Source organism: Gavialis gangeticus, unplaced genomic scaffold (genome assembly GCF_001723915.1).
Source record: "Gavialis gangeticus isolate Ggan-Ray unplaced genomic scaffold, GavGan_comp1, whole genome shotgun sequence".
Lineage (NCBI taxonomy): Eukaryota > Metazoa > Chordata > Crocodylia > Gavialidae > Gavialis > Gavialis gangeticus.
Window position 1 is genome coordinate 22,547,190 of NW_017728996.1, and position 13,178 is coordinate 22,560,367.

A 13,178-nucleotide genomic window follows, 5' to 3' on the forward strand; every position below is an offset into this window, starting at 1 on the left:
CCCCCCCCCCCCCCCCCCCCAACAGTTTCTGCCCAGTGCTGGCCCTGCTCAGTACAGGCGAATCCAGAGCAGGCACGGGGCATGCCAGATCAGGGTTGTGCACAGGTCCCTGTTGGTAGAGCAGAGCTGAGGCCAGCAGCAGTGACATCCAGAAGGACCGGCCACTGCCTGGGCTGTCTGGAAAGGCAGTCCTGCCACAGAGCTGCCCCAGCCTTGCTGTATGCCCAGGGGGCGGCAGAACTATGCACACCCCACAAACCTCATACCCATCCACACATCCCCACAAGCACCCCCTACAAGCCTCCCATACCCATCCACCCACATCCACACATACCCCCACACCCACATACACTCACATCCATACACCCCCACAGCCCCCCAGAACCCTATACCCAGCCACCAATAACCCCACACCCTTCCCCACCTCCCACAATATACAGGAGTAAGACTTAATTTTGAGCTATTATGCAATTGCCTCTAAATACGCAATGAAAATGCGCACAAATAAGAACAAATTTTAAAATAAAATATGTCAATGTTTAATTTTTTTAGTGTATAATTTTTTTCCGGTTCCAAGATGGCAAACCCCCTTCCCAAAAGGAGTACTTCTGGGGCCAAGGGGAGGGACTTACAGTAGCAAATGGCAGGGGTTAGGGGCCAGGAGTTCTGGACCCACAATGGTGACCAGGTGTCAGGACAGCTGTCAAGGGATGGGGCTACAGCCCTTGACAGATCACCAAAACTCATTAAGTGGCCCTCTAGCAGAAATAATTGCCTGCCCCTGCATTGTATTGTAGTTTACTACAGGTGAAGACACATAGAGGATCAGAAAACTCAATAATATTTTTCTGGCATTTGGAAGATGACTTAACAGGCATTTATTTGTGAAATTACTGATGGGTGTAGAGTTTGGGGAAAGGGGAAGGTATAAAAAAAAAATCCAAAAATCTTGAAACTGTTGTTTGACGTAAATGGCATTATATTATAGTTAGTGAATGATCCTTGATAACAGAATGCAGAGCAACAGAGCAAGACAAAGAGAAATATATGTGGTCGCTCCTTAGTCAGTGGGGAGATATATAAAACTTTTTTTTTTTTTTAACAGGGAAAGAACCAAATAGGTTAAGGGAGAAACTTCCTTGGCTTCCATTATAAGTAAACTAAAGCTGCTTACTTAGGTGACACTCCAGTGGACTTTCACGTAAAGGAAACGACTGCCATGGTTGAAGGTTGACTCACCTTACTAGCTGCATAAAAACCTGACAGTTCTCTGGGGTTCTGGATGCTGAGCCTCCATAATGTATGATGAAAGTATTCTCGGAATGACCTAAAGAATTGCCTTCTTTGTCTAGCTAGGGATTGCAGAAATATTAAATGAAAGCCAGAATCCCATACCTAGGACTAAATGTTACATCAGTCTCAAAGTGCTACTAGTAAAGAAAAACCTGGAGTAAATGACATTCCTTTACACACATGTAACAGCCTCGCTGTACTTGCAGTTCCTTCCACACACATTTTATTGAACTCAGTGCAGCCCTTCATCAAGAAACTTTGACAGCTCTTGAAAAATTAAGCTTTGCATATGTCTAACAAGGAAAAAAACATGATTTTTGCATTTGTACACTTTTTTTTTTAGGCCTCATTAGGCTTTTTAATATCAGACTACCTTTATTGAGCTAATTCTGCAATTATATATGCTTTGATGTCAGTACATTTACAACCCTGCCCCTGACATTGATTAATGTTAATTTTATGATGATGACTAATTCTTTTTTTATTATGCCAGCACCTGGAGGCTTCAGTTTGGATTAAGGCCCTGCTACTCTAGGTGTTGTGCAAATGGAGTAAAAGACGGTCCCTGCCTTGAACAACTGAAACTAGCCAAAAATAACATAACTGGACCTAATAAACTATCAGAAAAATAAAGGGACTGAACATGATTAAACCACTAATAAAAATACCCATCCATGTGACCAGATAACTGCACGGGTTGGTGGTTTTGAAGTCAGTACATTAAAAAAGGGTGGGGGGAGGAGTAACGAACACTGTCACCTAGCCATTATCAGTCAAACCTATAGAAGACTCTTTAAGGCAGCTTTTCAATTTATGTTGTAAATGTTTTTACTATGAGGCTCTTGTAAAGGGTTGTGTTCTAATACAATGGCTTTTCTGTATCATGCCCAGCAAGCTAAGATACTAAATGGTATATCATTCGGTGATAAAAGTATTGTATGATAAAAGCATACTGAATGGTGTAGTCATGTAATATGCAATATTATGTTTTAAACATGTAGCCCACAAAAATTAAGGGCACAAAGGAATATATAAGCATGATTAGATTTTGCTTTGCAATTCTACTCGACCTGGGGGGAGGTGGGTAGCGGAGTCCCCCAGGGCTCGGTCCTGGGGCCTGCGCTGTTCAATTTCTTCATCAGCGATCTGGATGATGGGGTGGAAAGTAACCTGTTTAAATTCGCTGATGACACCAAAATTTGGGGGGAGGTGAGCACGCTAGCAGGGAGTGAGAGATTGCAGAGGGATCTGGATAGGTTACAGGGGTGGGCTAACAGGAACAGGATGCGTTTCAATACGGACAAGTGCAGGGTGCTGCACTTGGGCAGTAGGAACCAGCAGCACACTTACACAATGGGGAACTCCCTACTTGAGAGCACGGAGGCAGAAAGAGATCTTGGAGTCATTATTGACTCCAAGATGAACATGGGCCGACAATGCGAGGTCATGGTTGGCAGGGCTAACCGGACCTTGTCGTGCATCCACAGGTGCATCTCGAGTAGAGCCAAGGAGGTGATCCTCCCCCTCTACGCGACGCTGGTCAGGCCACAGCTGGAGTATTGTGTCCAGTTCTGTGCGCCCCATTTCAAGAGGGATGTGGACAACATGGAGAGGGTCCAGAGGAGGGCCACCCGCATGATCCGGGGACAACAGGGCAGACCCTACAGTGAGAGACTGCGGGACCTGAACCTATTCAGCCTCCACAAGAGAAGGCTGAGGGGGGACCTGGTGACCGTCTATAAACTCACTAGGGGGGACCAGAAGGGTTTGGGGGAGACGCTGTTTCCCCTAGCGCCCGCTGGCATAACAAGGAGTAATGGGCACAAGTTGATGGAGAGGAGGTATAGATTGGACATCCGCAAAAACTACTTCACAGTTAGGGCGGCTAGGAGCTGGAACCAACTTCCAAGGGAAGTGGTGCTGGCCCCTACCCTGGGGGTCTTTAAGAAGAGGCTGGATGCCTACCTGGCTGGACTCATTTGAGTCCCGTTTCTTGTTTTGGGGTTTTTTGTTGTTCTCCCGCCCTGGCGGGGGGTCGGGCTAGAAGATCTACTAGGTCCCTTCCGACCCTAAATCTATGAATCTATGAAACTATGAAAATTTAAACTTAGGTGGCAGTCATACCATATTTATTGAATCAGCCTGGGGAAAAAAGCCCCTTGTCTTATTCGCATAGGAAATGGAGGGGGAGGAGGTGGCTGCTGCAGCTCTGACTGGCCCTGAGCTCGGGTCAGAGCCAGAATGAGACCCACAGCAGCCTCCTACACCCACTTCCAATTTGCACTACTTCTGGCCCCCTCACCTGCCCTCTTCCTTCCTCCTTACTGTCAGGTGCAGCTCGGCTACAACTGGGGATGGGGTCTCTCCCATCAGAGAGCATGGCCGCTGATTAGCAGCACTGACACCACTGCATGACCAGACGAGAGCTGAGCTTCCATGTGCTGTGCTCTGGGACAAAGTAGCCCGAGCAGGTCTGATAGTAAGGTGGGAGGGGGCAGAGGGAACGGCAGAGACTGCGGGGAGCTTGGGGGAAAGACGCACTGCGAGGAGGGACAGAGGCTGTGGGGAGATAGGGGTGGGGGGTGCAGGTGGCATGGGGGACAGGAAGGCTGCAGGGGGAGGAAGTGGATAGGGCAGAGAGCAAGGCAGGCACCTGACCTCCCCCCCAGACGGTGCTTTCCCTGTTGTACAGTGTGGGGAGGTAGAATTCCAGTAGTTAGATTCTATATCTGGAAAACTATAATAAATTTATAGATTTTCCATATATAGGCTGATTATTTTTGGGGGGTCATCTTATGTTCGGGGTCATCTTATATTCGAGTAAATACCATAAGTTAAATTGGAAGTGAGATTTACCTATGTTACTGCTTTAATGTTTTAAAAAATCTCAACTGAAATCTTCAGTTCAAATAATTACATGTGCCTCTTTTCTGCTCTCATACACTTTTTACACTGTCAAACCGTTAAAAAAAGATACCTTGCACTGTGTGTGGTACTGTCTTGTTCTGTAAAAATGTTTAGGAAACAGTGTTGTATTTAGGAGTGAAGCTGGGAGGTGGAGGCAAATGCTTCGCTCATAAATGCGACTTATTGAATTGAAATGCAATACAGTTTCCTCTTCCTCCCTTTCCTTCCCCCAGGGTGGTTAACTGTGTTTGTATCCAGTGAAATTTTTACAGTGATCCATAGAACAAGCTGAATCAAGATTCCAGTATTTAAATAATTACACTCTGCATTTGGTCTGATAGAACGGCTAGGACACTGCAGTGAGTCTGACTCGTGTGACTGAATGATTGGGAAGAAACGAATTGGTGTATCTTCAGGAAACCATGTAGCAATCTACAGGGAACAGATGCAGGTGCTGTTTGGCCAAAAAAGGCTCTGATTTTTTTTAATGGTGTCAAGTTGTTATAACATCTGGGGGACAAAAATTGGATTGATACTGTTGATTCCTTCTTGGGATAGGGTCAGTCACCATAGGAAGCTAAGCATGGGTACAGAAGGCGGGAGTGCTGACTCAGCAATTTCACTGCACTGGTTTTTCCACTGAACTCTGGAAATCTGTCGTGTGAACTGCAAGGTCAGGCCTGCTCTTTTCAACAAGCTTGATCAAGAGCAGATTTCTACATTTCATCTTCCACAAGCTCATGCATCCATTTCTCCTGTCCCTCCCTATTCCAGAGAACAGCCCATCTTCACAACCAGAGCACATGTCTTCCAAATTGACCCCAGCACCAAGAAGAACTGGGTTCCTGCAAGCAAGCAGGCTGTAACTGTTTCCTACTTCTATGACAGCACAAGAAACAGCTATCGGATTATCAGTGTGGATGGAGCCAAGGTAGGAGGCTGACAGATACATCTGGCATGTTTTATTGATTGGAGCGGATCATATGATGCTGCTCGTCACTACTTGGTGATGGATATGTATGGGCTTGCCTACAAACATAATTTTAAAAAATACTTGAATTGTGTATAATCTACTGTATGTATTTAATACTGTCAAAGCTTCTGTCACAGAAATTTTGGGAGTATACCAGGTGACTTTCTGTACCATGACTTTCTGTACCATGAATTATTAGGACCAGAGGACCACTTAGGGAGTTTTGGTGAGCTGTTGTGGCTCCCCCCTCCCCACCCCGGCCCACAGCATCTCACCACAACTCCCTAAGTGGCTCTGCCCCAGGCCCCAGCCTTGCACTGTGATCCCAGGGTCCCTATGGAGACCGACCCAGGCCCCACATGGGCGCGTGCTCAGCCAGGCGATGGAATGGGGCCGTGGGCAGGTGGGGACGGGTAGGCAGGGCTGGGGCCTGGGGCAAAGCCGCGATCCACTCCCTGCGTGCTCCTCCTGGCAGAACCAGCACCTGTCTTGGATGTGTGAGCAGTGGATCTTGGCTCTGCCCTGGGCCCTGACCCTGTGCTGTCACCGCTCCACAATCCCAGCTCTGGCCCCAGCTCCACTCACCCATCCTGCTTCTGGACCCTGCTCCCTGCCCACCCACAGCCCTTTCCCATCCTCCCAGCTGAGCATGCTCTGCCTATGCAGGTCTTGGGCTGGTCTCCACATATACCCCACCTGCCTGCTCTGTCCAGCACCCCGGTAGGTCAGACAGGCCAGGGTGCCTAGGTGGTGGGGCTGGGTCCAGCCATGGTGACCTGGCAGCAGCAGCTGGTAGGAGCCACCACTGCCAGGACTGCTAGGAAGAGGAGTCCAGCCCACCCCAGCTGTGCCACCCCAACCCGGCTGTATGCCTGGCAGGCAGCGGGACTGGTTGCACACGTAACTGCCTGGGCTGCCCCCTGCACCTGGCCTAGGAGGGGCCAAGGGACCTGCCACAGGCCAGATAAAATCCCTTGGCAGGATGGTTCCTGCCTGTGGGCCATATTTTTCCCACCCCTGTTCTATATACAGAGTTTTATAACGTATTAATCAGCTTGACCCTATTAATGCCTTAGACAAAAATTAGCCCAAATTTGACTACAACAAGGAATTGGGCTTCTGTGCGTATCAAAACACCATCCGTTCAAGGTAAACCTGGTGTGTGTGTGCACGTGTGCTGGGGGTGGGGGAGGCAAAATTGTATTTTTAAAGGCCATAATGAGTGAGAGGTGTGTATACAGACTGGAGCATGTTAGTTTTGAAGGAAATGATTGTCCATTCTTGGAGCTGAAAAAACATTCTCAGTGAGTAATTCTGACCCTCATCGAGCATCTTGAGAGACTGGAGATCACTTTTGTCAGTTCTTACCATGACGACACATTTTTCCTTTCTCAGTATGGAAAAACTGAAGAAAATGCGCAGAGCTATAATCTCTTTCTACCTTACATGTGTAACTTTCACTATTCATAAATAATTAGGATTAGATTCCCCCCAAATGCATGTGTGCTTTGACTTCAGTGAGCGCCCGTAACTTTGAAGAACAGAGTTATCGCCTTTGCATGTTTAATGGTTGCCTCATTAATATCTAAATTAGAAAACTAAAGTATACTGCTTAATGTTCTGACTGCTGTTAGCAAGCTTATAGCTGGTCAACCTGAAGTTGTATTCTAAGCTTTATCTCCACCCTCCCCTCCCTGCTTAGTCTCATTAAAAATATAATCTTTTCAATAAATAGTTTAAGAATATTTTTCTCAGTCTCAAAATTATGTAATGTATTATTATGTCATTTTTGTGCAAGGAGAAGCAAATACAAATTTTACTGGCTGTGGGGTGGGAGGTGCATGCCTGTCTCAGTATCTGTGCACTTCTTTTGTATGGTTTCAGGGGCAAGAGCTGTGGTCACAGTTTTAATTCCAAATTCCCCAGCCAGACCAACGCCCAGCTGGAAAGCGAGCGTGACTCCAGTATGTTACCCTCAAACTTGTATCTGGGCCAGGATGTTAAGTGCTCCATGGTTTGGTCAGGGTTTCCACAGTTGCAGCCAGGCGAGGTTTCTAGGTGCTACCTGTACATCAGGTGGCCACGCCAACCATGTCCAATGTGCATCCTATTAAGGGTTGTCCACATGCTCTGCAGAAGGTTGAAGCGCAGTTGCTACATTATTGGGTCAGAGATAAGGTATTTATTTGGGAAAGTGTTTTCTGCCCAATCTGTGCACTTATTAATGGTGCTACATGGTGCTCTAAGGGGAGAATGTGTCTTATGCCTAGGCAGACAAGGTTCTTTGGGTAACTGTGGTATAATTTATTAGACCAACTAAATAGTTGGAAAAATTGTTCTTCGCAAGCTTTCAGGCACAAACACCCTTCTTCAGGCATAGGGAGAATCAATATAATCCAACTAAAATACATTAGGAAAGGAAGGGAAAATCAGTCTGCTATAGGATTCAGCAAATGCATATACAGCCTTTACATTTAAACATTCCCCTGAGGTGTCTCAGCAAAAAGTGAATAATTTCTGATACCTGAATTATTCTTCCAGTCCTGGGCCTGTTTTGGCTTGAAACATGGCTAGGGGGCCACATCCTAGTCTAGCTTTCAGCTGTAAATTCAATCCTATACCACAATGTTAACATCCCTGAAAAGCTGCTACTATTGTAAAGTGCTTTTGTCCTAGACTTAAGGTGAAGGCCCAAAAGCAGGGAGGAGGAAGACTAGCAGCCACCTTTTTGCATGAATGGTATTTCAGGGACCTGAGCGTGGTGGAAGATGATTACACTTAAGGTATCTACACCCCATCCCCACTGCTGCCAGAGGCACCACCTCCTAACCATGACTCAGCCCACCGGCTTCTGCTCACATGTGCCCAACCCAGCAAAGCAGCAGGGATTGGCAAATGAGAGGGATTCCTGGAACTGGCGAATGGGAGTGGAAGTAAATGGGCAAGGCATGCTCAGAAGCAGGTGTCTCTGGGTACGCAGCACAGACAAACCCTTAGGCCATTTGTAGATGACACTTTGCAGTGTGTTTAAAGTGGGTTAAATGCCTTTTGCACTGCTTTAATGGCATTGCTGTTTGCACATTCGGCAGTGTATTGCACATTAATTCCAGCCTCTGTAACACACTTGGCGGCGTGACTTTGGGACGCAACAAGTGACCATGGGGTGCTGCAAATTAAAACACCTCTGAGGAGTTTGTTTCCTACCCTACAGCCACAGAGGGAAGTACCGGGCTCCGTGCGGCTCAGCGGCTGTGCAAGCAGACCATGCAGACAGTCTGGCAGCAGCCCAGGAAGGCAGGCTCCGCAGAAGGCAGGGGGCAAAAAAAAATGGCGAGCCTAATTCCCCACCCCACCCTGAGCCTGCCTACCTGAGCTGCACAGGGGCCCAGTGCTTCCTTCTGCAGCTGTGGTACCCCCTGGGACTGCCCGAGCCAGGTGATTGGGAGGGGAGGGGCTGCCACTGCTGTGGAGGGAAGCACCAGTCTCCTCCCCATCCGCGCACCCCCCCATAGCTCAGGGACCACTCTGCCCGCCAGCAGCTTGCTCTCCCCTCCCCACTGCTAGAGAGGTAGGTGAGGATTGGGTGGACACGGGTGTATGCAACATGGGGGTTTACTTTGCCCTAAATTGAAGCTGTGTTTTTAACAAACCACTGCTTCAATTTAGGGAGAATTAACCCCCTGTGTTGTGTACAAATGCCCTTAGATACTTGAGTATCATTTAGACACTGAATAGATGGAGTAGGATCTGGTCCATAGTCTTTCCTTGGCTCTTTGGAAAGTTTTTTTTTATTATCCTTCTTCTATTTGTAAGGGAAGGTGGGGCTGTGAGCTGGTGAAGGAAGCCCAGGCTTTAGAATAACCATGCAGAGCCAGGTTGCCTTAAGACAGCAGAGGGTCTTCAGTAGTTTAAGCATGTTTGTAGACCTTTCTTCCATCCATGTGCCCCGTCAGTTATGTTCTCTTCACAGTACCCAGATAGTAAACTGCTGATATCCCCATCGTAAAGACAAGCAAGCTGAAATATGGATATCTTAAGCTTGGTGCTCACACCAGGAAGCTTCATTTAACAGGACTCGCAAATTCCTGTTCTATGCCCCAACTATGAGACAACACTTCTCAGGCAACTTGTGTGCTTGGACAAGCTGTGCTGAACCTATCAGGCCATTTGCACAAACAGTATTATTTAACTCCAACATCAGGGCAATTGCTGTGATTTTACATTATGACACTGACATTATACAGTGACAACAAAAATATTGAGAAAGCTATTTGCAGTGCGGTGAAGTTGAATCGAGCATTGCTTGTAACTTTGTTATGCAAGCCACATTTTACTTTTAGCATCCAACTGGTTGCTGTGGTCAGTACGTTGACTTGCAAATATGCAAAAGGATGTAGGGTCACTCTAATTTTTCTACTGTTGCTGCCATTCATAAAGTCAGCAACTGACTGTGAAATGCTAACTTGATGAATATTTATTTTACTTCTAATGTACCGTAAGGCCATGGTCCTTGAAAGAGTGATTTATTTTGAAAACCATGACTGCTCTCCTGCCTCTCCACCCCCCATAATTACCAGTATTTTACAGAACATACTCAAGTCTTCGGGGAACCATGCAGCTCTTTTTATGAGCATACATTCATTGTATATTTATAGCAAACATAAATAGTTAAGGGAACATGGAACTTAAACAGGTTTGACAACTAAATGCGAGTGCCAAGTATCTCAGGCTGTCTGAGCAACACCTTACTCACAAGAAAAGTGACTATTTGTGGTAATGTATCTCTTGTGAAGATGAAATTGGTGAGTTAAGTTACCTGGAGGACCAAATATTGAATGACATGAACACTGGGAAGTACATTGTAAGTGCAGTTCGCCAAGATGCCTTTAGTCCGTTTGCCTGCAGTAAAATTCAGATTTCAGTTGCTTATTACTTTGAAAAGCTTAAATTATCCAGGCAGTTGTTCTCTATGATGAGCAGCTGTCTTTTATTAAATTTCTCTTTGAAAGTGTCAACCATTTTAGGTGATTTAGGGTCTCCCAAATTTTCAAATCCCCACAAGAAATTTCAGGAGATTTGTTTTGTCAGAGAGGTGCTATTTGCTGCTTTCATGAAACATCACCTAATTTTGACCAAACTGCTGGTCTCTGAAAAAATATTATTTGGACACATTTCATGAGAGGATTGTTAGAGACTGGTAGCAAAAATTCCTGAATCTTCTGTCTGTACTGTGTGCGCTCTAACTTGGCCAAGGATGTGGACAGGGCATTAAAAAAGGATCAGAAGCAGGAAAGGATGGTGTGCTGAAGAGAGGAAAACTCTGAGCAAGTACAGGCAGAAGGGTTTGTAACTCAGTCTCGGCTCCTCACCCAGAACTACAGCAGTAGGACCCAGGTGTAAAAATTCTCCTGCTATCAGCAACTGTACATCTGAACCATGAGGAAGTATACCTTACTTTTACTGGCTGATGCTGCTTCTTTCAAACCATTTGTAGTCCCATACCCCTTTTTAAGTATAACGTCATGTTATGAATAATAAAGCTTCCCCAACAACCTGAGAGAGAGTAGAATAATTTTTTGCTGCTCTTCCTTTATTTGTATTTTGCCTTTTCAAGAGCATCTAATTAGCTAAATAAACTAAAATAGACTAATTAGCTCTACAAGTACTACCCTGCTGCAGAGTTGCTTTACTCTGCAGCAGCACACATGCTGGCTAGCCCCACACTGGAGAACCCTTGAGCACCAGGCAGCCCCTCCGCAGCACAATGAGTGAGGTCTGAGCAGCCCTGGGCTGGCAAGCTGATCCCCTGGGCCCATTGCCAGCCAGGGCTGCTCTGACCTGGCTCAAAGTGCTGCGGTCCCAGGTGTATGTGTAAATGTGGCACCCAGAAGCAATAAATTCCAGCATGCTAAGTTCTGGAGTTTATTGCTTTGCCTTGTTCACATGTGTAGGCATGCCCTCCCTTCTGCTTCCCGTTTACTTCCTGTCATGTGCCCTATAGAACTTCAGCATGTTCCCCAGTTTGATGTTATTAGTTACCTTGGTTACCTCAATTTTCAGAGGTCTCTCTGCTGGATTGAAAAGTTCCCATTTTATTGATGATACAGTAGAGTTTCATATGAAGAAATTATTTTCTTCAGTTGTTTTAAAAAAACCCCAAAAACTAAATGAAGTGCATGTGATAGATGAAGGGGGGTGTTAAATATACAAAAACCCTTGCCAAAACAAAAAGAGTCAAACTTCTGTTAAGAGAACTTTTAAATAACAAATTAACTGAAAAGCTAGGAAAGGCCAGAATGAAGGCTATCTGTATAACCTTAATTTCACCCTATTCTCTAAGTAGAAACTGAGCTTGCAGTTAACTTAGTCACTAGATAGTGTTGGCGTCAAAGGACCAACTCACCGGATCATAATGAATTCTAATTTATTGTACGGGATGTGAGCTTACCAATAAAATGATACATGCAAACTTTGAGTTTTATGAGGGGTACTGGCCACCTTAACACACACTGACACATGCATATGCATGCTTGGACACAATTGTTGCAATAGTAGTGTAGCACCGATGTTGGTTTATACCTATCCGGGGTGCTGGAGGCTGCTGTCAGTGGTCCGTTTCCTTCAGGGCGATGTCTGGATCTCCAGAAGGGGGGCGCCTGCTTGTTCTTCTGTCTCGGTAGGTCAGGTGCTGGATGAGAGGGCACCACTGAGGGTCACACTTCACTGCCTTGTATCGCTTTCTGGCAGACTTGTGCAATACCCCAGCATCATCTTGGCTGCTAAATCCAGAGGTTGCTGTCCCACGTGGGTCTTGAGTAATGCGTGACACCTGTTAGTCACAGTCACTGGGGGTTTTGCCCAATGGTGTAGTTTTGGGAGTCCACCCTTGACTCGATTGATTCAATGGCTGCAGGTTCCAGGTAGCTTGATTAGCTTAAAATGGCTTGTAGAGTTTTGTGATGCTATGTTCCTCTGGCTGGCTATTGTCAATTAATAGCCGGAGGCTCTTGCTTTGCCATTCAGTTATCTACTGATTCATACATATTTGCATTCACTCAGGGGACCAGCTCAATATAGCAGATTTTATCACTTTACAGTTACAATTTCAATGCAGTTTTTAACAATGGTCCAGGGTGTAATTTCTACAGGGAGTACATTCCTTAAGGGTTTCAAAGTATAAAATATAAAATACAAAATGCCATGGTAAAGTTGAGACAGATGAAATATAAAAATGCACTGTGAGAAATATAAAAAATGTGAGGTAGGGAGGATCAAAGGCTGCTGGGGACAGTGAGTTAGGTTAGCACCAGGATATATTTACAGTCTTTGACATGGATATTTTAGGGTTTTTGTTGTCTTTAGTGACACTTAGCTCAATTGATGTGTAGATGCAGTTTTTAGGTTTCTCCTCCAGAAAGCCACTTCAGCTTTCTGGATTGCTCTGAGCCTTGCCACAGCCGTGCAATGAGTGTGCTAGGTCTCTGCCAGTACTCAGAAGGAAAAAGGAATGCACAAAATGGGTGCAGGCAAGAAGGGGCTTCTTGTTACATTAGCAGTGAATGTCCCTGCTGTATGCTCTCACAGCTGAAGATTGCTTATGTTACTCTTTATGGATAGTAGGCTAGTATTTATAGCGGGAGGACCTTACAATGATATCATACAAGTGGAAATGTAAGAGAACATAACTGAGATACGATTACCAAACAAAGAAATGGATTAGCGCACCTTTTTTTAATTGGACAGTAATGAAGGGACTTTATAACTCTGTCAGGAAAACAGTTTCCTCATAATCCTTTAAGGAGCCATTGGCCAGAGGCTGTCTGAACAGGAGATAATGAACACTAGGGCTAAGTACAGACATTCGCGAACATTACAGGGAGGTTAGATTGTGTTACAAATGGCAATGTGAGCTAAGGTAAGTTGGGGTGGGGGGTCCACAGGAGGATGGGGGGCAAGTAGGCTGGTGGAGATTGGGGGTTTACAGGGGAGTAGGGGGCCAAGTGTG

General features: G+C 45.7%; 1 protein-coding gene across 1 annotated transcript in view; it reads left to right on the forward strand.

Moving 5' to 3' along the window:
- The window catches only part of HOMER2 (homer scaffolding protein 2), a 120,317-nt gene that overhangs the window by 8,690 nt on the left and 98,449 nt on the right, over nt 1-13,178 (forward strand). Inside the window, exon 2 of the mRNA XM_019504129.1 lies at nt 4,977-5,131. Coding sequence (XP_019359674.1) covers nt 4,977-5,131 — 155 coding nt within the window. The remainder of the gene's footprint in view (nt 1-4,976; nt 5,132-13,178) is intronic.